We start from the raw sequence: 25,757 nt of genomic DNA on the forward strand, positions 1-25,757 counted from the left end.
CTTCTTGCTAAGGGCCCCCAGGCACCAGTCTAGGAAATTGAACATCTCAAATGCTCTAAAAACACCCTTCAGGAAGTGATCAAGGTCTGAGAAGGTCCAGCAAACCTTAGAGCGCCTCATTGCTGTTCTACGAGGAGAGTCTACCAAACTTGAGAAGTCAGCCTGGGCAGAGGCAGGTACTCCCAAGCCTGGTTCCTCTCCTGTGGCATACCAAACGCCCGCTTTAGAAGTGAGCTTAGTCGGAGGAAACATGAAGGAAGTCTTTCCAAGTTGTTGCTTAGACTGCAACCACTCCCCTAAAATCCTTAACGCTCTCTTAGAGGACCTTGCTAAGACGAGCTTAGTATACGTAGACTTAGCTGGCTGCATGCCCAGCGAAAACTCAGATGGCGGAGAGCGGGGGATAGCAGAGACAAAGTGGTCTGGGTATACCTCTCTGAAAAGAGCCAAGACCTTACGAAAGTCAATAGGAGGCGGAGAAGACTTGGATTCCTCCACGTCTGATGAGGGATCCAGGTGTGCAGCCTCATCATCAGAAACTTCATCACCAGAGTGTAGCGAAGAGATAGGTAAGGTATGCTGAACAGCAGAATCAGCACGAGCTGGAACAAAAATACTTGTGGTTTCCTCCTCAAGTCTCTGTTGAGGGAACACCTGAGGCTCAGGCTGCAAAGGCTGATCCAAAGAAGTAGCAGAAGGTAGGCGCATGGGTGGAGGGGGCTGACTCCTGGCATGAGTGTCTGAACTCAAGAGTTGCGCTTGCTGTGTGGTTGGTGGATGCGCAGTAGCAGGTTCCTGAGGAACGAGTTGAGGTTCCTGAGGTGTGAGCTGTGAGCGATGAGGTAGTGGCTGCGCAGAACGCAGTAATTGTCTCGCGAGTTGAGGTTCCTGAGGCGCAAGGCTAAGGTGTTGAGGTGCTTGCCTTAAGGAGGGTTGAGGTCGCTGCAGCGAGAGCTGAGGAGTCTGACTCATGGATGGGAGAGGTTGTTGTACCTCAAGAGAGTGTTGCCTCACTGGTGGAACTGCAAGTGGAAGCGGAGGAAGTAAGGTATAAGCTTCCTGTTCCCATTGCTGAGGTTGCCTTAAGGAAGGCGGAGGGAGCTGCACACCACTGGAAACAGTCAACTCAGAACGTGGTAAGGTATCCTGAGGAGCCTCAACATCGTACGCCTGGCAGGCAGTACTGCGGTTAGGCGGAGCGATCGCAGGAGGAGGTGTAACCTTCTCAGCCTGACACTCACGCATCAAGACCGCAAGTTGTGACTGCATGGACTGCAGTAGAGTCAACTTGGGGTCGGCAGACACTAAGGTCTGCTGAGGTAAAGCCTTAACAGCAGAGATCTGTTGCGGCAGCACCTTACTCCTCTTAGGAGGAGTGCATTCAACTGATGACTGCGGCGAGTCAGAGCTGATCCAATGACTGCAGCCAGGTTGAGCTCTTGAGGCCTGGACTCTGCGCTTGAGTGGTCTTGAGACCTGAGTCCAACGTTTCTTCCCTGACAATTCTTCAGCAGACGAGTAAAAGACGGGCTCAATCGTCTGCAGGTGGGAGTGACGGTCTCTGGAAGACACGCCCGCAACCACCGAGGATACTTCTGTGCGCCGATCAAGGCCTGCCGAACCCTTTTGCCCTTCGACATTGCTTCTCCCCTGGGCTTGGGAGCTTGCAAGAGGTCCCGGACTGGGAGGACGACTGGCACGCACAGAAGTACCCTCACGCACCACACTGACACTGACACTAGCACTTGGCACTGCACTGACACTAGCACTCGTCACAGCACTGGCACTAATACCACCCACTGCACTCTTGACCTTAAGTTCCTTGACTTCGGCCATAAGAGACTTATGATCACTAACCACTGACTCTACTTTGTCACCTAAAGCCTGAATGGCACGCAAAACAACAGACATATCAGGTTGAGGGCAAATAGTAGGTTCGGGGGTAGCCACTACAGGGGGAGGAAAAGGTAGGGGATCATGAGGTGAGGAGAAAAGTGAAGAGCGAGAAGAACTCCTCCTAACTCTCTCTCTCTCTAACTTGGTTGAATACTTAAGAAATCGGACAAAATCAAGTTCCGAAAGTCCGGCGCATTCCTCACATCGATCTTCTAACTGACAGGGCCTTTCCCTACAGTCAGAACAAGCGGTGTGAGGATCTACCGAGGCCTTCGGAATACGCCTATTACAAGACCTACATCGTCTATGGGGTGGGGCTTGTGAAATGTCAGACATCTTGAATCAAAAGAGTTAGCCAAGTGGGGATTCCAAATCAAGCAAAAAGATCGTTAACCGTTAATCAGGACTAAATAATAGCTATCTAAGCTAATATAGAAGTTTTCCAGTAAAGCGACAGCCGAAATCTGAGAGAAATACTTCACCAAAAGCCGTGAAAATACTCCAAGATCATAAGCGTATCCCAGAACGTCTTGCCGGAAGCACGACAGAGGAAAAATTGAGGAGGTGTCAACAAGAAGTACTGTAGTACCTGGCCACAGGTGGCGCTGGTGAGTACACCCCCTTCTAGTATTGTGATAGCTGGCGTATCCCTCCATAGAATTCTGTCGGGCAACGGAGTTGACAGCTACATTATTATCGGGTAAGTTTAATATTGAAAACTGAATTTTTATTTTTCCATGTATTATTTTTGACAATCGACTTAATTTGAAACGACTTAAGTCAAGGCATACCAGTATATTAAATGCACCCATGCCTTAATATCCCAGAGGGGAGGCAAGTGGAGGGAGGGAGAATAAGAACTTGAAATTAATGATGAAAGACATTTAAAAAAGAAATCTAGGTTATCCATAGGTAAAATTCATTGAAATAATAAAACTTTTTTTGGGCTCGGGCCATGTCGTCCTGATGGAAGGGTCCTTTCAGTAGTGATATTCCTTTAAGTAGCTTCCTAGGGTATATTTGACTACAGTGATATTCCCAGAGAATTTAACTTAAGGTCTCCAGAATTCTAACTCCTGGCGCAAATATCCTTAAAGTTTCCTTCAAGGATATCGCATAATATCAGGGGACGTATTCTTGACACGCCACATAGCAATCTGCACCCCGCATAGCATTTACGGTTCGAGGGGGAAAAGTGGCAAAATAAAAGAGGAGCCGTTAATAAGGTTCCCTTCCTATGTTACTGTTTGAGTACTCAGATGGCGCCACCATCGCCGCCATCTTTATTACTTTTTCTGTAGCGAACTCGCTCGGTGATTTTCCTGGTAGCTCTCTCAGTATTTCGGATTTATCATGCAATCTCCAGCTTCTTCTGCCTCTGGAAAGTTGAGTATTTGATCTTTACGTTGTATAAATTTAGCTCTTGCCGTAAAGTAAAAAATTAAAGTCAAAATTAAGTTAAATTTGGGTAGAGCTATTGCCTGAACCGGAGGCGTCTTCGGCACTGTCGTTCATAACGCATGAGTTATTTAGTTAGCCAGAACAACTTTCCCGGTATATTAGCAGAAACTAAATTAGCTATTTAGTCTTCATTGCTAGGAATTAATTATATTATGCCGATTGTATTCACATTAGCTTCGGCGATTTAGGTAGCCAATCTTGTTTACGCTAGGCTTCCTAGCCTAGGCGTTCTAGTGTAGTTTCATGCATGATATAATAAGCTTTCCTGGTGTTATTAAATTCAAATGAAGATATTTGGCAATTTATACATGTAAGATATTGATTGCATATAAATATTTCCTCTTCCGAGATAGTATACGAGAGAGCTTCGATGATTTAGGTAGTCGATCTCACTGTCACTAGGCTAATAGCCTAGTGGCTTTAGTATACTTTCATACATACAACCTTAGTTGGTCTGCATCGAGTTGTCATTCAGGCAACACTAGGCTAGGGTTTTTCTGCCCCTTCCTTTAGCTGCAGATGGTAAGCTTTGGGTTTGGGTCAGAACCTCAGAGTACATAGTCGTGTGCCGGCAGCTGATCGGTATTGTGAATGAGATTCCCCTGCCGGTTTACGTTGTTGGCATAGGAGGCTAAGCCACCCTAGATTGCACTTGAAGGGGTCATATGATTTACCCCCTTCTCCCTGTGGTCTTAGTAGACTAGTCCTGTGCTTGCAGACCCTAGGCTGAAGAATAGATATTCTTTGCTGCCTAGGATGGCGCCGGCACTGGAACTCTGTTTCTCTCATGTTTAAGGGTGGTGGCTACATGGCTGCCGGCCCCTTTACTGTATTGGCAGACCCTAGGCTGGAGAATAGATTTCCACCGCCTAGGATGGCGCCGATACTGAAACAGAGATTCCTTAGGGTGTGGTAGGACTGGCAACCTGCCGGCTCCTCTCACACCCTATGCAGGACCCTTTTCCCTCCCCCCTCTGTCCTTTAGTGATGGCCTAGCTATCACAACCCTTTCGCCGTCGTCCTGCAATCTCAGGGGCCGGCTCGGGCTTCTGCTTGTATGGCCTAGTCGCTCAGCTTTCCCTTTTGGACACAAGCTCCGGGATAGCTGTGTCAGCGGGACCAGCTGCTGGCAGAAGATCCCTTTGCCAGAGTGTTCTTCAGTCCTCTCTTGGTCTGCCATTCACAACCTGTGTCCGGCAATGAAGGTGGATGGGTGGAAGCCTGAATATCTTATATTCTCCCCTTCCATTTGAACCCTCATTCTGGAGGAAGGAAGTGAGACAGTGCTCTTACAACATCCTTCACTCCTTGCTTTCTCTCTTTCTATCGGCTAGTGCTTCAGGTACTAACCTAACTGGCGGCTGCCAGCCACTACCCTAGCTGGCAAGATGCTGGCTAGATTTATGTGCCGACAGCCAATGATCCGCTGACACAACCGACTTAGCCGGCAAGAGCCGGCCGAGTTCTGACTACCGGCCACCACCCTGTCACATAGAATGCTGACAGGGCTAGTGTGCCAGCAAGCCACCGGCCACCATTTCAGTCGATGTTGTGCCAGTTGAACTGTGCCCTAGGTGCTAGCCTTGCCGGCTGCAACTACAGTATTTGTCTATACAGTAGCCAGTATATTTGCAGTATAGATCATACTGCAAACAGAAAACTATGGTATAAAAGTATACAGTAGTTAAATTTCCAACATACTCTTTGTGTCCAGGCGCAGTCTATTGTTGACACCATATAAGATAAGGAAAGAAATTCTCTTTCCATATACTGATAGATGATCAGTTACTAATGACCCTCATTATTAATCCTTTTGGAAGTTGGTGTTAACCCTATTACCCCCAAAGGACGTACTGGTACGTTTCACAAAAGCCATCCCTTTACCCCCATGGACGTACTGGTACGTCCTTGCAAAAATATGCTATAAAATTTTTTTTTTTCATATTTTTTATATTTTTTTGAGAAAATACAGGCTTTTCCAAGAGAATGAGACCAACCTGACCTCTCTATGACAAAAATTAAGGCTGTTAGAGCAATTTAAAAAAAATATACAGCAAAATGTGCTGGGAAAAAAATAACCCCCTAGGGGTTAAGGGTTGGAAATTTCCAAATAGCCTGGGGGTAAAAGGGTTAAGTTACACGCATCTATCCTTATAGGCTAGATCTCTTCCAATGGGCCTCCTGAGAAGGATAACCCTAGGTTTTAATATTGAGGGAGGTCACAGCAATTGGCTGGGCAGGAAACACACGTATGTGTCTTTCCTAATTCATTTCTAGCTTATCTATCCTAAGCTATATGTAATAAAATAAAATGGAAAATATTATTAATAATATTTATTAGTTTATCTAGTGAGATGAACTACCTCATACTCATTTTATTTTCCTCTCTTTACAGGAGGACCATGTGAAGTGTGGCAGCGTCTTCTGCAACGTCTGTAGCAAGGACTTCTACGGCCACCTGGAGTGTAGGACGCACTCCCATTGTTCCATCACTAAGGGACCTCTCAAATATTGGGACCCCCAGGTATGTACCGTGTGCAAAGCCTTGGTTGGTGAGGCCTTTGAAGACCCCAAGACAATGGAGTCAAGGGATGCAGCTCGGAGTAAGCTGCGCAGATGGGTTCGTGGCTTTCAGAAAAATGCCACGGGGCCTTGCCTCCCGAACGAGCGTATGAGGGCCTATCTATTCCCCAAAGAATCTGCGGATGCTGTTATTCCACAGCCTCACCCTGAGATCCCTTTTGTTCAGATTTCTGTAGATACCGATGTCTCAGCTGCGATGAAGGACATCCATCTAGACGACGAGAGGATGTCAGAGGTGTCAGAAGACACCGAAAAGGACCTTCTTGCTGAAGGTCAGGAAGAGGAGTCAACGTTGGCTCCGGAAACGAAAGAGGATGAAGTCGAAACGGTGCCTGTTTCGTCGGTTCCAGCCCCAGAACCAGTGCCCTCTACGTCCTCCGCTCCTCAACCTGATAAATCAGATAAGACCCTGTCTGCCATCATGGCCATGATGGAGACCTTCCAAAACAGGAGGGAAGAAAAGGAAGCTGCGCTAAGGAAGGAGATTCATTAGCTGCAGCGTCCCGCGGGTCTCATAAGAGACTCAATGTCAAGGATCTTCCCTCATGCTCTGAGGTAAACCCAGTACATACCAATCATGAATGGGAAGATCTAAATCTCAGAAAAGCTGGGAGCTGTCCTTATCGAAGACATCGAGTTCTGGCCCAGCTTTGAGTCCTATCCCGACTGCTTCGTTCATCTAAAGGTGGAACCTGTATCCAAAGAGGAGACAGAGCCTAAGGAGGTCATGGTGCTTGACCATACAAAGGCTCAAGCTTTGTTGGCCAGCAGTCTGAAGGACAGAGGCTTCACTAATTCTAAGGTGCCAGCCCTGAGTAAGAAACACCCTTCCTTTCTTCTCCAGCGACAATGGCCTTTCCCTTTGCGGAAAAAGGGTTCAAGTCAGTGGAAGCTGGGAAACCTTGCCCTACACTGGAGGAGTGTAGGCCCCTTTCCCTAGCCCTCCCTACAGATCACAAGGACTGGAAGGATATTCAGCTTACCTTCTCAGTCAGGAAGTTGGTGGCCGATATCGCTGGACGTCAGTTTAGCGAAAACCTCCCCAAGTTGTCTGATTTTCTCTTGCGTAGGGAGCAGGATACGAAGGAAAGGCTTGCTGCCTCTCTGTCCCTCCAGATTACCTTGGAGGCAATGGCCAGTGAACATAGGTCCGCAGATATGTTCATGGTCGAGGCCAAAACATTTGGAAACCCTGATTAAAGACTTTTATGGCTTTTTTAGGGCTAGAAGGGCTTGCAGGGAGTTCTTGTTTGCCTCAGCTGCGGTAAGACACGAACCCAGGAAGTTGATATCTTCCAATATCTGGGGGAAGGACCTCTTCCCGAATGAAGTGGTCAAGGAGATAGTCGACAAGACCGCCACGGAGAACAGGAATCTTCTCCAGAAGTGGGGTATGTCGGCTAAAAGGAAGTCTTCCCCTGATGAGAGTCCCCAACCCAAACGGAAGACAAAGAGGCCAAAGTTGCTCTCTCGCCCTGAAAGACAACAACAGCAACTTTCCATGACTGCGGTGCCCCAGATGGTGGCACAGCCCCAACCCACCTACCAGATGGTACCCCAGCAGGTGGGGACTCAGTCAACGGCCTTCACTCCCGGCTATGAGAGGCAGACCACTACCTTTTGCCTTAAAGGTAGAGGGTCAAGTAGAGGTTCCTCTAGACGTCCATCGAGAGGAAGAGGGGGTAGGGGAGGACGCGGTCAAGGAGGCAAGCCCTCCGGACACCAGAAGCAATGAGATGCTTCCGGTAGGAGGAAGACTCCGACTATTCCAGGATCGTTGGACCTTCGATCCCTGGGACCACAGCCTAATCAAGAACAGACTAGGTTGGAGCTGGAAGACAGCTCCACCATCATTTCCTCAATTTTTCCAACACTCCACCCCCGTTCTGGAAGAATATACCCGAGAATTCTTGAGCAAACGGGTGATAAGGAGGGCAAAGTCCATCAAATTCCAAGGAAGGCTGTTTTGTGTTCCCAAGAAGGACTCAGACAAACTCAGAGTCATTCTGGATTTGTCGCCACTCAACAAGTTCATAGAAAACGACAAGTTCAAGATGCTGACCCTTCAACACATAAGGATGCTATTGCCCAAAAGGGCATACACAGTCTCCATAGACATGGCAGATGCCTATTGGCACATTCCGATCAATCGCCAACTCTCCTCCTACCTAGGATTCAGGCTACAAAAAAGAAAATACGCTTTCAGAGCCATGCCCTTCGGACTAAACATAGCCTCAAGGATCTTCATGAAGCTTGCAGATGCAGTCGTTCAACAACTGCGCCTAGAGGGTGTCCAGGTGATGACCTACCTGGACGATTGGCTGGTGTGGGCAGCATCCGAGACTAAATGCATGCAAGCATCCAAGAAAGTGATTCAGTTCCTGGAATATCTGGGATTCAAGATCAACACCAAAAAGTCTCAACTATCTCCAGCTCAGAAGTTTCAATGGCTAGGTATACATTGGAACTTATAGTCACATCGCGTCTCCATTCCATTAAAGAAGTGGAGAGAGATAGCGGGATCTGTCAAGAGACTACTAAAATCCAACAGGATATCAAGACGCCAACAGGAGAGTGCTGTGCTCCCTTCAGTTTTCATCAGTGACAGACCCAGTGCTAATACCGCCGCTAAAAGATGCATCAGGAGTCTGGAGAAGATACGTATCAAACGCTCGAAGAGATCTAAGAAGACCAATGCCAATCCGACTACGATCACTTCTCAGGCCATGGTCGGAGGCCAAGAACTTGAAGAGGTCAGTGCCTCTGCAACCGCCTCCACCCTCAGTCATCATCCACACGAACGCATCATTGGAAGGATGGGGAGGTCACTCTCATCAACGGAAAGTTCAGGGAACTTGGTCCTCTCTATTCAAGACCTTCCACATCAACGTTTTGGAGGCCATGGCAGTCTTCCTCACACTGAAGAAATTGTCCCCTCGCCCTTCAGTCTACATAAAACTGATTCTGGACAGCGAGGTGATAATGAGATGCCTGAATCGTCAAGGCTCGAGATCACTTCAACTCAACCAGGTAATGTTGGCCATCTTCCGTTTAGCGGAAAAGAAGAGATGGCACTTATCAGCAGTTCACCTTCAAGGTTTCCGCAATGTGACGGCGGACGCTCTATCCAGGCTAACGCCGATAGAGTTAGAATGGTCCCTAGACACAAGATCATTCTCCTTCATCTTACATCAAGTCCCGGAACTGCAGATCGATCTCTTCGCGACGAGCGACAACAGGAAACTTCCTCGGTATGTGGCCCTATACGAGGACCCTCTAGCGGAAGCAGTAGACGCCATGTCCCTCGACTGGAACAGATGAACCAGGATTTATCTGTTCCCTCCAACCAACCTGCTGATGAAGGTCCTCAACAAGCTGAGATCTTTTCAAGGAACAGCAGCCTTAGTGGCTCCCAAGTGGCCCAGGAGCAACTGGTTCCCTCTAGTATTGGAATTGCAGCAGAGGCTGATTCCTCTGCCGGACCCAGTTCTGTATCAACAAGTACCGAAGTCGACTGTCTTCGCTTCATTACAAAAAACCCAAGACTTTCATCTCAAGATTTTCTCTCCTTAGCAGTAAGGAAAAGGTTTGGGATCTCGAAAGAAAGTATAGACTTCTTAGAGGAATATAAGTCTAAATCTACCAGAACGCAATACGAGTCATCTTGGAAGAAGTGGGTTGCCTTTGTCAAGGCAAGAAAACCAAAAGAAATCTCAACAGATTTCTGTTTATCTTTCTTTATTCATCTTCATGAACTAGGTTAGGCAGCCAACACGATAACTACGTGTAAATCTGCCTTGACTAGACCCTTGCTTTACGCTTTCCAAGTAGACTTTTCTAATGAAATCTTTAACAAGATCCCTAAGGCCTGTGCTAGGCTTAGGCCTGCAGCACCTCCAAAGCCCATCTCATGGTCCTTGGATAAGGTACTACACTTTGCCTCGATATTGGACAACGAGAATTGCTCTCTGAAAGATTTGACTCAAAAAGTTATATTCTTGTTTGCTCTAGCCTCAGGGGCTAGAGTTAGTGAGATAGTGGCCCTTTTTCGGGAAGAGGGCCATATCCAGTTTACTGAAGTGGGAGAACTGAATCTCTGTCCTGACCCAACGTTTCTCGCCAAGAACGAGCTACCCACCTGGAGAATCTGCCCTCTGAAGGAAGATGTCTCGCTGTGTCCAGTGGAGTGTCTAAAGGTCTATCTTCGTAGAACTTCAGACTTCAGAGGAGGTCAGCTCTTTAAAGGAGAAACATCGGGCTCAAACTTATCCCTGAAACAACTAAGGGCGAAGATCACCTACTTCATTTGCAGAGCGGATCCTGACAGTACACCAGCAGGTCATGATCCTAGGAAAATTGCTTCGTTGTTAAATTTTTTCCAGCTCATGGATTTAGTGTCTTCGCTCGTATACTGGATGGATGTCATCCAGAGTGTTTTCCAAGCACTACACGAAGCAAGTGTAAGAATTAAAGAGATACGTGGTGGTGGCAGGTAGTGTACTAAAACCTGTCGCTTAGTGCTGCGAGGAACAGTGAATTAATTGGGACTATAATTCTATAGGGTGTACATGTTGGCACATTACAGTGCAACATGGTAAGTGAAATGTCATCAAGGTGACATTATGGACTGTTCCAGTGTCTAAAGGTGAAGAAACATAGACTTAACACTAGTGCCGTGTGTTTTTACACAAGTGTAAAAAGACAGACTTTCTCTGAAAAGTATTATAAAATTATTGAATTTTCAATTGAGTGGCATGAACTTTTGTTTTCAGATAAAACAAGTATTTCTGATCTGGCCTGTATTTTCTATGTTTATAAAATTTTATTCGCTTCATGTTATTATGAAATGTATGCTGAATTATTATTTATTGATTGCCAATAAATATCTAATTGTTTTTTGTGTCTTATTTCGCCCCAAACATATATAAATAAAGTTATGTATGAGCATTACTTTTTTATTCCTTATTATTCTGCATAATAACATTGAACAATGGTAGTAACTTTGTTCCTAAATGTATACAAACCTTTTCTGCCCATGCTTACCTTGTTTCGACACGGATATAAACTTATCTGTTTAGTATACAGCTGAGCTGATATACCTTACCTTTGTTCGTTTTAAAATACAAACTTTGGCTAAAGGCATACAGCGAGACCTGTATGCCCCTTTGGCTGTTAGGTTGGTCACAAGAAATATGCAAACTTCGAGACTTTTTCCCGAGTCTAGGATGACTCTTCAATGTAGGGGGCAGGAAGCACTAACATAGTTCATGATTAGAAGCAATTGACGTATAACGGTAACGTCATAGGTCTCTAAGGTCTAAGTGACCAAGGAAGTATTGTCTTGAGGTTAAGGCACGATTGGAAAATCCGGGGATACATTAATGTTCTGGTAAACTTCCATCAGGACAACATGGCCTGAGCCCAAAAAACGGATTTTGAGCGAAGCGAAAAATCTATTTTTGGGTGAGATAGCCATGTCGTCCTGATGGACCCGCCCTCCTTTCTATGAAAGGCCTTGGCAGGATCCCTCCCAATAATACTGTAACTGTAGTACCGGCTCAACGCTACAAGGAATAAAGATGGAGGCGATGGTGGCGCCATCTGAGTACTCAAACAGTAACGGAGGAAGGGAACCTTATTAATGGCCCCTCTTTTATTTTGCCACTTTTCCCCCTCGAAGTGTAAACGCTATGCAGGGTGCAGATTGCTATGTGTCGTGTCAAGAATACGTCCCCTGATATTATGCGATATCCTTAAAGGAAACTTTAAGGATATTCGCGCCAGGAGTTAGAATTCTGGGGACCTTAAGTTAAATTCTCTGGGAATATCACTGTAGTCAAATATACCCTAGGAAGCTACTTAAAGGAACCTTCCATCAGGACGACATGGCTATCTCACCTAAAAATAGATTTTTCGCTTCGCTCAAAATCCGTTTTTTTTGGCTATAGGTATTCAATGCGCTGATGAAAGTTCTGGACAGGCACTGGTCCTTCCAATGACAGATTGCTCTCGTGGCTCCCAACTGCCCGAAAAGCAATTGGTTTCCCCTCTTGGCAGAACTAGGTCTCCATCCCCGCCGGATTCCCAACCCAATGTTGACGCAGACTGTACAAACTCGCAATGTGTCAGCTTCCTCAAGAATTCTGAGTGCCCTAACTTTATGGACTTCATGAAATTTGTGGCTCAGAAGGATGCTGATATCGATCCCCTTAACACATATGCCCTGGAATCGGATAAGAGGGATTCCACCCTTTGGCAATATGAGTCGGCTGTAAAGAAGTTAGCGAGGTTTCTGAGGGACTCGGATGTCTGGACAATGACTGCCAGTCTGGCTGTTACCGACTCGGATGTCCGGACAATGACTGCCAGTCTGGCTGTTACCTTTTTCAGAACTTTGTTAGCAGGGGGGCTAGCTGCCAGTACTATTACCACAATTAAGTCCGCCTTGAAGAAAATATTTCAATTCGGGTTCAATATTGATCTTACGGATTCATATTTCTCATCTAATCCCAAGGCTTGTGCTAGGCTAAAACCGGCAACCCGTCCACACGCGGTTTCTTGGGTTTCTCAATGATGTCCTTAAATTGGCTTCTGACACTGATAATGACTCATGCTCCTACATAACGATTCTTAGGAAAACGTTATTTTTGATAAGCTTAGCTTCCGGAGCCAGAATATCTTAACCTTATCTAGAGAACCGGGTCACATTGACTTTCTTTCGTCTGGCGAGGTCTTGCTCTCACCTGATAGGCGTTTCTTAGTGAAGAATGAGGATCCCCAGTCTAGATGGACTCCGTGGAAGATTGTTCCACTATCTCAGGATCTCTCCCTGTGCCCTGTTTACACTCTGAAAGCTTACTTGAATAGAACTTCTAATACGTCTTCAGGCCCTTTGTTTGTTCGAGAACATGGAGGAACTCTTTCCCTGAAGGGGATTAGGCAGCAGATTCTTTATTTTATTAAACAAGCCAATCCTCATTCAGTCCCCCATGCCCATGATGTCCGGGCAGTGGCGACCTCGGTTAATTATTTCCATCACATGAACTTTGACGACTTGAAACGATGCACCAGTTGGAAATCATCTACAATTTTTAAATGCCACTATTTAAAATCTTTGGAGGCCCTTAAATTTGCAACAGTGGCAGCTGGGAATAGAGTTCCTCCGGATATAGAAGAACCATTATAATTAGGTCCTATCTTTTTACCCCCCTTTTTCCTTTTTACCTTGTCTCCTTTTATGGAGAGGGCCGTAACCTGTCTTGCCTACTCTCCCTACCATCCCTTTGTTATTCATTTGGTTTACACCCTCCCCTCTGATTATGATGTGTATTATGTATTTTGTCTTTGTTTGTTATTAAATTTTTGATTCTTAAGAGTTTCCCCAGTATATCTGGCTGTTTATTTTGGGAAGTTCCCTGTCAAGTGTACTTTGTGTTTTGATATTTTACGTTTTGTTATTAAACTCTCTTTTTTACATGTTCTGTTTTTATTTTCAGTTCCTATTTTTTGGGTTTTCCCAAGCTTGGGACCATTTCCCTGTTATGATTTCACGGAGCGACACAGGTCGAGCCCAGAAAAGGGATTTTGACGAAGGAAAAATCTATTTCTGGGCGAGGAACCTGTGTCGCCCAGTGAACCCACCCTTCTCCTTTTCCCTCACCCTGGCTGGTCCAAGCTTGGGGTGCTAAGAGGAATGGAGATTAGGGGGTGGGGAGGTGTAGGTGTGAGGGGAGGATAGTCTTAGTAGAAGGCAGCAGTCGGGTGTAGGTCGGCACCTCGTAGTTCCAGGGGATGATGATGAAGGAGAGGTCTAACTGGTGAGGGACCTATGGTCGTGGTTCTATCACGGCCCAGTAACTATACCGAAACTCATAGAGTGAGCCAACTGGGTTTATTCCTGGCATTCCATGCAACCCTTTTTTCTCTGGTATATTTAGGAATATTTATGCCTTAGAAATGGTGCTTTAAGGAGCATTTCACGGAGCGACACAGGTTCCTCGCCCAGAAATAGATTTTTCCTTCGTCAAAATCCCTTTTTTAATGTCTTGATGGTTTTTCTTAATACTTTTAAATATAATTTATGCTATCTGAGGAAAATGAAATAATGACTTACCTATATGCAGCCCAGTGAGCATAATAGGCAGGAGTGGGTATCGACACTGCTCTAGCACAACGAGCATAGAGGTGACACATAGCATAGGAAAATGTTTGAAGCTGATCGAGGCTCAAGTCATTATCGTCCCACAGTACACGATAATGTGTTGGCTTACTAGTGCCTTGTATACCCTGAAATTTCAATAGATGATAAGTTAGGTAAAATTAGAATAAGATTACATTAGATCAATTACAACTGGAAAGAAGTTAGTGATATATTCGTAAAATAATCCATATTCATTCAGTAATACTGAATCAAAAGAATGTCATTAATAAAGCCACAAGAAAAAGTTAATATGAATTCAAAGACCATTTCATAAAAATGCCTTTAGAAAAGCATGACAGCATTGCATGAAGATTATACGTAAAACCACTGGAGTACTATACAAACTGCCTTTTTGCTATGCGTTGTCAATATTTTGCCCCTTTTCATTACTCTCCTTTTCTTGTTTTTCATTCCATTTTTTATTTTTATTTCCAGACATTAAATGGTAGCATAATATGATTTTATATTTGAATAAGCTAAATATACTGTAGAATACTAATGTCCTACAATATTAACAAGCAATGATTTTTATGTAAAGCTTTTAACTACTAGAGTAATATTTTTGTTTGTAACTATAAATGATTAGCCCTTTAAGATATTTTGGTTGTTGGTCCCAGGGTCCTTACTTTACATACAACAACATTTCAGTATGTAAGTGGAAGAATGAGTGTATACGGCTAGAAGCCTCATCCTTTAAAGTTTACTAAAAACAACATACTTAGCCCTCTCTGAGCTACCATCTTTAGCTGTAATAAACAATACAGTATATGATTGTCAGGGCAATCACAAAACCTATTTTCCAATACCCCTTGCCAACTACTTTTCTGATCAGCTTTGTTTAGTGTATGTTTTGAAAATTTTAATTTAATATGCCTTTACACCACAGTGAGGCGAATTGAAAATATTGCAGTTAATGGCACTGACTAGTTACCATATTGGCTAGTGTGAATAATTCACAAAGGATATGCCAAGGCTTTCCAGGACACACCTTTGAATAGTTTTATTTATGGAAGCCATTGATATAGATCCCTGTGAATATATTCATTTTGTCGAGGTCAGGTGTGCCCATTTTCTTGGATTTGTACCTAAAGTGAAAATTCTCTCTCGTATACCTATGTAACATTATAGTTTCTAGGAAACTAATCCAGCAATGTAAATTGGTTACTAAATTATTCAAGAATTTTTTTTTTTTTACCTCATGTGAGCAAAGGAAAAAATCAACATCAGTAGGATGTGTGACATCCGAGTCCACCACTGTTCCTGGAGGGACATTCTTGTTCCTACCAACCCCATCCCTTTCATTAACTGGGAAGAACCTTGAAAGAAAAGAATCACATTTACTGATACAATCTTCCTCATAACAGCAGCTTTGATAAAACATAATTCAGTTTTCTAAAAGAAAGCAGTTACACCCAAATAAACTTCTAGAGTATATATTTAAATTTTTTTTCCTTAACTATTCATTACAAATCTTTACAACCCCTCTCCCAAAAGAAGCTGCCCACCCTATTGGTACAATCAATAAAAGATCTGGCTAAACTAATTTACCCAGACAGAAATTATTATAGTATAGTACTGTAAAAGTTTTTTTTTCTTTTACCAAGTAAATAACGCTTCGTACTTTTTTTTTTCAGTTACCACTACCATTTCTGCTTGTTTTTAACAATTTCTCTACTCTTCAATTGCATCCTAAATAATGTATGGTTATCTTTCCCAATTGAAGATCCTGTATACAGTACCTCAACTTGAGATCGTTCACCCAGAAAATTTTAAAACATGCTATCATCCAAGTCTATAAATGTAAAGTAATACAAAATTGAACATTGTGTCCTGGAATTTCAAATTTGGCTGCAGATAGCTTTGTTTTAATACTCCAAACATGGTTCAGTACTGCTAATATCATATTCTAACTTATCAAAACATCTGATAAGAAACATTGCAAATATGTACATATAATGAAAAAACTACTATTAATTTTAGCTGTAAACTTACTACAACCAGTCACAATATATGCACACCTTATTCTCAACCTTACCTTTGTAGAAATTGTTTTTCAATAACATGCTAAGATTAAAATAGTTGAAATTTACTTTGTTAAAATACTGTACTTTAGTACTTCATATACAATAATGAATTACATAATACTGTAGTTTTATTAAAATCATTAGTAAAACATATGAGAGATGGAGTGAGACTTCAAAAGAAATAAATTGGAATACCTTTAATCTTAACATCATAAAATAATAATTCTAAAAAACTAAGCATACTTTGCTATAAATTTCTGAAATATGAAATAAAATTTCTTAATAAAAAAATTGTATTTCTACATTGACCTCATATTCAAATGGTTTATTCTCTAGAAGCTTAGTTTATTGACATTTTACCAGTAAATTTTTCTAGATTTCCCAACTTTCCTTCAATAGCCACTATCAGACCCAGAGCACAGTAATCTCGATAAACAAGGATTCACCAAAATAATTTTTAGCAGACACCATGTGGTTTGAATGAGCTGCCAATAAAACTTGTGATTCTAATGTCATAAATCTTAACCTGCAAGGATTTTATTAGATATGGATCAAATTCTTAGCAAGCTTCCAAATTATACTGAATGTCTTACGGGACAAACAAATCTATTTTCTATTGAAATACTTACTTTTATTTCCAAATAGGGGGTTTGGAAAGGTTAGAAAAGACTATCGGTCTTAAAATAATTCTATACTCTCAAGGAGGACAAAGTCAACCTTAAAAGATAGTCAATGAAAGATATGCATTTATCTGAAGGTAATGTCAGTAGGGAAAGTGTTTTAGCCATGAAATCTATAGGCAAAATATTTTCAAATGGATCAAAAGCCAAACCTTATAAATACTGCAAAACCACATCCAATTGGAACAAATTGTACTTGACTATTAGAGGCTTTTCTATACTTAAAGCCCTAAATACACCTGCTATGATATTCCTGAAATGGACAGATGTAATCCAAGATACTTACTACAGAATTAAGCATTGATCCAGATCCCTTAATGGGTGAAATTTCAAATTTTTATTCATAATGAAAGAACCTTAAACATTTAACAATATTCTAGCTAGCTCTAGTCATTAATACATTCTTAAACTGGCACCAATCAAAAACATTTCAGTGTATTTGATACAGAATAATGGTAACTGTCCTTCATAACATATTAAAGACAATCTAGAGGGCTGTGAAAACCATTTGTTTCTGAGGATACAATGGATAGTCCATGTGGTTTGATGTAGAACAGATGGGTTTGGATGAATCACCTTTGAAATTGGTTGGCTGGGTTATGTACAACAACCTTATCAGACCCTCAAAGAACAGAGGTCACAGATCTCTTCACCATTCCCTTTAGACAGAACGGGAATATTACACTTTTCTGTTGTTTGTACAGATCCTAAACTTGTTTCATATCTGCCTAATCATGGTATACAGTACACCGGGAATGAGTAAATGTCTACATTTGACATCTTGGAACAGGGCATCTACCTTTCATGCTAAGGTATACAGAACAGGTGAACAAAACCGCCATTCGGTGATGATGTAAACATCTACAAACGGTGACACCATTTAAAAATCTTTAGATATACTGAAGGACTCCCAGGGTCATGAGAACCAGCAGGATCAACATGACGAGAGCCCAAAGGCTTAACCGACTCTTTCTGCTTAGCTGATCTGAGATGTTCAATTTTCCAGGAATAAACTGAGGGAGAATTCAAACCTTACATAACCTTATTGCTGAAAAATACCCTTATACTGCAAGATGAGTAAGATAAGTTTGGAAGCTTATTTTCAAAATTATCATTATCATTATTATAATTATTAACATTATTATTACTTGCTAAGCTACAACCCAAGTTGGAAAAGCAGTGATATAAACCTGAGGGCTCCAACAGCAAAAATAGCCCAGTGAGGAAAGGAAATCTGGAAACTACAAAAGTAATTAACAATTCAAAATATATTCTCTCTCTCTCTCTCTCTCTCTCTCTCTCTCTCTCTCTCTCTCTCTCTCTCTCTCTGTGTGTGTGTGCGCTATAAACCCAAGGGCTCCAATAGCAAAAATAGCCCAGTGAGGAAAGGAAATATGGAAACTACATAAGTAATCAACAATTCTCTCTCTCTCTCTGTAGTTCCTTTAAATGCATGTATAATATACTCGCCATGTTCAAAGGAGAGAGAGAGAGAGAGAGATGATATTAATATAACTACCCTACAACTAAAAAAAAATTTTTAATAAAAAAAAATTCACACTAACCTTGTGTGATGTCTCTTCTGCACTACAATGAAAGTTATACCAGGCTCATATCCCTCCTGCAAGGAGTGACAAGCTTCGCGCATTGCTCTCAGTTCATAAGCAAGTACTTCTAAAAATTGAGATTCACTCACACCATCTCGGTACATGATAATTCTCTCAGGCTTATAGCCCCCCGTAGCATAATGAAATGATTTTAAGAGGCTTCTGAAAAAAATATATCAAATAAGAAATTTTTAATTGTAATGCACTCTGAAAAAAAAAAATAAAACAACTTCACCTTACACATATCTATGATAGCAAAATAGTAAAAACAATTAAATTCATAAAACTTTAGTTTCTTAAACATAAACTTTCTCATTGACTTAAAGTTTACAAGCACTAAGACATCAAAGGTCATTTACACATGTTATTTGCTAAAAAATAATAAAGGAAGAAATCATAAACATAAATAAATCTATAAAAAAAAATACAGGAATAAAAAAAAGTAAAATATTTTGCTGAATACCTTCTGAAACAGCTCTGAAATTACTACTAGAGGCATTTACAGCATCCTTTCCAAATATCTTTGTAAAGATATACTGTACCAGCGATCCTCACCATGAGCTTTACAGCTGTCAAGCTATAAAATTCTAATGACTAGGCCATTCAACCAGCGAATACCTCACAGTCATGGGGACCAAACCAACAAAATGGTTAGAAATTATCAGTCATTAAGTACTGATACACTATTGATTATCAACCAATGAGTAGTCTGGTACCTGCTTAAATTATGAGAGCTAATAACACTAAAATTTTCGACATCTAATATCTTCCAGGCTTTCAAATTGCCGGACTGCTAATATTAGATGCATTTGGCTGTCACTTTAATTAGCTTAGATAAACCATAAAAAATTGCCTAACCCAACCACCATAGAACAATACTCTCACCAATTACAAATATCAACTAAATGTATGTACCTGCAGTTGTTTCGAGTTCATGGACAGTTTGGCTAAAAAACAAAATTTTTTCATGTGTGTAGTCTAGATGCAATAGAGGTACTGAATTGTGCGATATTAAAATGAAAATAGTAATAGGCTAAGACACATAAATCATGAAGTAATCAAAGAGGTAGTCGAGAAAGCCATCACAGAGAATAGGAACCTTTTCCAGAAGTGGGGCATCTCTTCAAAGAGGAAGTCTTCCCCGGGTGCGGGTCCCCAACCTAAAAGGAACACGAAGAAGTCTAGACTTCCCCTTCGGCCTGCTCAACATCATCCCACAGTTACTACAACCGTGGTGCCCCAAGTGGTGGCCCAAACACAGACCACCTTCCAAGTGGTGCCTCAACAGCTAGTTGCCCCTCACCAGCATTCAACCCTGGGTTTGAGAGGCAGACCACTACCTTTCGGTTGAAAGATTAAGGATCCAGACGGGGCTCCTCTAGACATCCCTCAAGAGTTAGGGGAGGATGCGGTCGAGGAGGTAAACCCTCCAATCAATTGAAGCAAGAAGACGCTTCCGGTAGGAGGGAGGCTCCAACAATTTCAGGATCGTTGAACCTTCGATCCTTGGGCCCACGACCTAATCAAGATTGGACTAGGATGGAAACGGAACAAGTCTCCACCATCATTTCCTCAATTCTTCCAACACTCCACCCCCGCATTAGAAGAATATACCCTATAGCTCTTGAGCATACAGGTTAAAAGGAAAGCAAAGTCCATCAAATTCCAGGGAAGGCTGTTTTGTGTTCCCAAGAAGGACTCAGAAAAAACTCAGAGTCATTCTGGACTTGTCGCCACTCAACAAGTTCATGAACAACAGCAAGTTCAGGATATTAACCCTTCAACACATAAGGACCCTGTTACCAAAAGGGGCGTTCACAGTCTCGATAGACCTGACAGATGCCTATTGGCACCTTCTAGTCAGGCGCCTCCCCTCCCCTCCTACCTAGGATTCAAGTTACAGAAGATAAAGTATGTTCTAAGAGCCATACCCTTCAGACTAAACATAGTCCCAAGTATCTTCATGAAACTTGCAGATGCAGTCGTTGTAGTCGCCTCTTTCTCTAGCGACTAATGGTGGAGTAATTGAATTCACTATTTATTTGTCGTGATCAAACCTGGTGACATAGACAATATGCGAGTTAGTATCATTAAAAATTGACTTGTTATTGATCTAAAATCCATGTGTCAGACAATGAATAACACAATGATTTTTATGTTGATCGTTATAGCCTCCTCTAACTTACAGTTGTTAAAATATTAACATATTACATAATTGTGTACAACATTATACATACACGATGTGGTATTGTGGTAGTTTTGGAGATTGCTCTACGGTGTGTATTCGCTGCAAATTCTCGTTCACAACTACATTATACATTCACGATGGAGATATGTTTATGCTCCACACATCAATGGCTTGATTCTTTTCCTATGGTGGTGTTCGACATGTGTTAAGGCTAAAGGTTAATGCGCCCGGGATGAGCGCTTCCATAGTAAGCATATTTTCTCTCGCTAGCTTTTAACTCTTTATTCTAGTTCCCTTTCTTCCGTATAGCTATATTATTTATTTCATACATATACTTATTCTACATTCGCTGTTATGGCGATTACAGTCGTGCAACAACTACGCCTAGGAGGTGTTCAGGTAGCAGTGTACCTGGACAACTGGTTGGTGCAGGCAGCATCCAAAGAAGTGATCCAGTTCCTGGAACATCCGGGATGCAAGATCAACTTCAAGAAGTCTCGACTCTCTCCAGCTCAAAGGTTTCAATGGTTGGAAAGCCATTGGAACCTGAGGTCACATCATCTCTCCATTCCCTAGGGGAAGAGGAAGAAGATCGCAGGGTCTGTCAAGAGACTACTGTAATCCAACAGGATTTCAAGACGCCAACAGGAAACAGTACTGGGCTCTCTCCAGTTCGCAGCAGTAACAGACCCAGTGCTAAGAGCACAGCTGAAAGATGCGTCAGGAGTCTGGAGAAGATACGCATCAAACGCTAGAAGAGATCTAAAATGACTGATACCGGCCTCACTACGATCACTTCTCAACCCATGGTCGAAGGCCAAGAGCCTAATGAGGACCGTGCCCTTGCAACCACCTCTGCCGTCGATGACCATCCACATGGATGCCTCGACGCAAGAATGGGGAGTTCACTCCCATCAAGGGAAAGCCCAAGGGACTTAGTCATCTCTGTTCAAGGCCTTTATCATCAACATTTTGGAAGCCATGGCAGTCCTCTTGACGTTGGGAAAACTCTCCCCTCGCAGATCAGTCCACATCAGGCTGATCTTGGACAGCGAAGTGATAGTGAGATGTCTGAACCGACAAGGCTCGAGATCATCCCATATCAACCATGTGATATTAGCCATCCATTGTCTAGAGAGATGGCACCTATCAGCAGTTCACTTACAAAGGTTCCGCAATGTGACAGCAGATGCTCTAATCAGGCTCAAGCCGATAGAGTCAGAATGGTCCCCAGACGCAGACTCATTCTCTTCCATCTTGGAACAAGTCCCGGAACTGCAGATCGACCTCTTCGTGATGAGCGACATCAAGAAACTACTTCGATATGTAGCCCCATACGAGGACCCTCTAGAGGAGATAACGGACGCCATGTCCCTAGTTTGGAACGAATGGACTCGGAATTTCCTGTTCCTTCCATCCAATCTCCTGCTGAAGGTCCTCAACAAACTGAGATCCTTCCAGGGAACGGCAGTTCTAGTGGCCCCCAAGTGGCCCAAGAGCAACTGGTTCCCTCCAGTGATGGAACTGAGGCTGAGGCTGGTCCTTGTACCAAACCCAGCACTATCTCAACAGGTTCAGAAGTCGACTGTCTTCGCTTCATCACAGAGAATCCAAAACCTTCCTTTCATGATTTTCTCGCCTTAGCGGTTAAGAAAAGATTTGGGATCTCAAAAGGCAATATAGACTTCTTAGAATAATACAAATCTAAGTCAACTAGAAGACAATATGAATCGTCTTGGAAAAAGTGGGTTGCTTTTGTTAAAACAAAAGGACCGAAAGAAATTTCAATAGACTTCTGTCTGTCCTTCTTTATCCACCTTCATAAACGAGGTCTGGCAGTCAACACGATAACTACGTACAAGTCAGCCCTGACTAGACCTCTTCTATACGCCTTTCAAGTGGACCTGACGAACGAAATCTTTAACAAGATCCCGAAGGAATGCGCTAGACTTAGGCCTGCAGCTCCTCCGAAGCCCATTTCATGGTCTTTGGACAAGGTCCTACATTATGCTTAATCTGTGAACAATGAAGATTGTTCTCTCAAGGATCTAACCCAGAAGGTTATTTTCCTGTTCGCTATAGCCTCAGGCGCTAGAGTTAGTGAAATAGTAGCCCTATCAAGAAATGAGGGCCACATTCAATTCACAGAAGTGGGAGAACTGAATCTCTTTCCTGATCCAGCCTTTCTCTCCAAGAACGAGCTACCCACTAAGAGATGGGGTCCCTGGAGAATCTGCCCTCTAAAGGAAGATGTCTCTCTGTGTCCAGTAGAGTATCTAAAGGTCTATCTTCGTAGAACTTCAGACTTCAGGGAGGACAGCTCTTCAAAGGAGAAACTTCAGGATCAAACTTATCCCTAAAACAACTGAGGGCAAAGCTCACCTACTTCATTCGCAGAGCAGATCCTGACAGTACACCTGCAGGTCATGATCCAAGAAAAATTGCTTCATCACTATACTTTTTTCAGTATATTGACTTTGAGCGTCTTCGCTCATATACTGGATGGAAGTCATCCAGAGTGTTCTACAAACACTACGGAAACCAAGTCCACGAACTGAAGCATTATGTGGTGGCGGCAGGTAGTGTATTAAAACCTGTCGTCTAGTGCTGCGATGAACAGTCAATTGATTGGGACTATCAATTAGGGTAGAAAAGTGTTGACACTTCCAGTGCGATACCTTTTAAGTGAGTGCCACCATGGTGACACTAAGACTGTTCAAAATCTCAGGTGTGGAATTATACAGATAACACTTGTGCCGTGTGTGTACACATAGTACACAGTGTTGATAGTATACAACATTTACAGAAATTATATTAGGAAAATTTATCAAAATTTTCAAATTTAGAGTGGCACTCATCATTTCTTCCCTTTCAAGAAAAATATTTTCTGTATACGTTGTAAGTAAAATTCCCTTAACACGTTACACTCGTTACAGTCGTTATTCCATTTGGTCATTTATTCTAAATAAATGTCTATTAGAGTGTACTTGCGTCTTATTTCGCTCTGCAATTAGCACATTAAATATGCCCGAGTTCTCTTACTTATTTATTTAAGTAAACCTCATATTATCTTATGCTTACAAACAATGGATATAGTTGACACTTAGTTGTTCCGACAACATATACAAACGATGAGACCTTTTGTATATCTAGTGGATACTTATGTTTGTTCATACAATATATACAAACCTTGAGACCCCTTTTCTACTGTCTAGTATGATTCTTCCCTGCATGGGACAGGAAGCACTAACATTGTCCATGATTAGTGGTAATGATGGATAACGGTAACGTAATTTATCTCAATGGGCCGGACGACCATAGAAAAATTGTCCCAAGGTTAAGGCACCTATGAAAATCCACAGATACAGTAGTACTTTCTAGTAATTCTCTGGAAAACTTCCATCAGGACGACATGGCTTGAGCCCAAAAAATGGACGCGAAAAATCTATTTTTGGGTGAGATAGCCATGTCGTCCTGATGGACCCGCCCTCCTTTTCTATAGAAAAGGCCTTGGCAGGATCCCTCCCAAAATTACTATATCTGTAGCACCATGCTCAATGCTACAAGGAATGAGCGCCATCTAGATACTCAATATTAATACGGGAGGAAGGGTAACCTTGATAACGACTCCCCTTCTATTTTTGCCACTCTTCCTCCTCGAAACGAAAACGCTATTCGGGGTGAAGATTGCTATGTCGTATCAAGATATACGTCCCCTGATATTATGCGATATCCTTAAGGGAAATTTTTAGGATATTTGCGCCAGGAGTTAGAATTCTGGAGACCTAAAGGTTAATTCTCTGGGAATATCACTGTAACCAAATATCCCTTAGAAAGCTACCTATAGGAACCTTCCATCAGGACGACATGGCTATCTCACCCAAAAATGACAAACTTATACCAGAGTTTGTATTTTTCCTAACATACAAACCCAAATTGTTTACTATAGAAGATATTCTAGCCCGAGCTGGAAAATACGGCAGAAAACCTTAACAAGGTCGTTAACGACCGGGCCGGTAGTTATCCACCTGTTTGGGGTGGGGGACTGGCGGTCGGTAGCTACTGAATACCTTCAATCGGATTCTAGCTAGGACTATTTTTAGGGGGTGGCAACGGAGGGAAATTTGTGTAAAGAATTCGGGTTTGTATGTTAGGAAAAATATAAATTCTGTTATAAGTTTGTCATTTGTTCCTACACTAAACACAAACCCTCATTCTTTACTATAAGAGACTTAGTCTTGAGGTCAATGTGGACGAGGAGTTCCCTATTCCTAGGGAAGATAGTCCTCAGACTAAACTCTTTTGATGAAAAAATCTCCCACTAACTTTCCTTTGTAGATCCCCATAATCTTAGCACGACTGAAGGTTTGTAATTACGTGGAAACAAATGTTTCAGGATGAAGAGGGTCGGGAACATACGACTTGGACCCTTTCATACTTAGGGTTCCCCTGACCTTGAAAAGGGGAACCCTCGTGACTATGAGTATAACTTATACCCTGTGAGAGGAGTCAGATGAGTTTTATACCTTATTTCCATTGGCAAAACTGGTTACAGACTAGGATACCAAGATGGGAGGAAGAAGGAGGGAGCAGAAGATAGATGGATGTCTTTCTAAAACCTAGTGTAACACAGAATCCTTGACCAATGGCTACTGTCCCCTGAAAGGGCGTAAGGTAGCTACAGCACCTGCTGCCCTGCCACAATAGGCCCTATAGAAAAGGTGTTTAGAGACCTATGTGTCACATTGGTTAAATAGTGAGAGGTGAATGTAGATTGGCATTTCCAGACTCCAGCTCTTAAGACTTGGGAGACTGAAAAATTCTTCTTAAACGCCAGTGAGGCAGCCACTTCCCTAACTTGATGGGCTTTGGGTTGAGCTGCCTCTGGATCTCCGTGAATGGCTCTCGCAATAACTTTCTTGAGCCAGAAAGAGATGGTGTTGCAAGAGATTTTCTTCTTTACCTTGTTGGTACTGAGGAAGAGATGACGGAGGCGTGGTCTGAAAGGTCTGGTGCGCTTCAGGTATTTCCTTAGCGCCCTGACTGGGATCAGTACCAATTGGTCAGTATCCTGTGTTACGCTATTGAGGCTGGAAAATTGAAATTCTCTAAACCTCT

General features: G+C 42.6%; 2 protein-coding genes across 2 annotated transcripts in view; one reads left to right on the forward strand and one right to left on the reverse strand.

The window, feature by feature from the left end:
- LOC137654497 (mediator of DNA damage checkpoint protein 1-like) overlaps positions 1-15,893 on the forward strand; it is a 179,474-nt gene extending 163,581 nt beyond the window's left edge. Inside the window, exon 15 of the transcript XR_011046644.1 lies at positions 15,775-15,893. The gene's annotated coding sequence lies outside the window, so the exon portion shown is untranslated. The remainder of the gene's footprint in view (positions 1-15,774) is intronic.
- The window catches only part of LOC137653900 (protein argonaute-3-like), a 189,921-nt gene that overhangs the window by 12,653 nt on the left and 151,511 nt on the right, over positions 1-25,757 (reverse strand). Inside the window, exons 12-14 of the mRNA XM_068387527.1 lie at positions 18,410-18,613; positions 15,336-15,456; positions 14,054-14,226 (exon numbers count right to left, since the gene is read on the reverse strand). Of these exons, the coding sequence (XP_068243628.1) occupies positions 14,054-14,226; positions 15,336-15,456; positions 18,410-18,613 (498 nt within the window). The remainder of the gene's footprint in view (positions 1-14,053; positions 14,227-15,335; positions 15,457-18,409; positions 18,614-25,757) is intronic.

This window comes from Palaemon carinicauda, chromosome 15 (genome assembly GCF_036898095.1).
Source record: "Palaemon carinicauda isolate YSFRI2023 chromosome 15, ASM3689809v2, whole genome shotgun sequence".
NCBI lineage: Eukaryota > Metazoa > Arthropoda > Malacostraca > Decapoda > Palaemonidae > Palaemon > Palaemon carinicauda.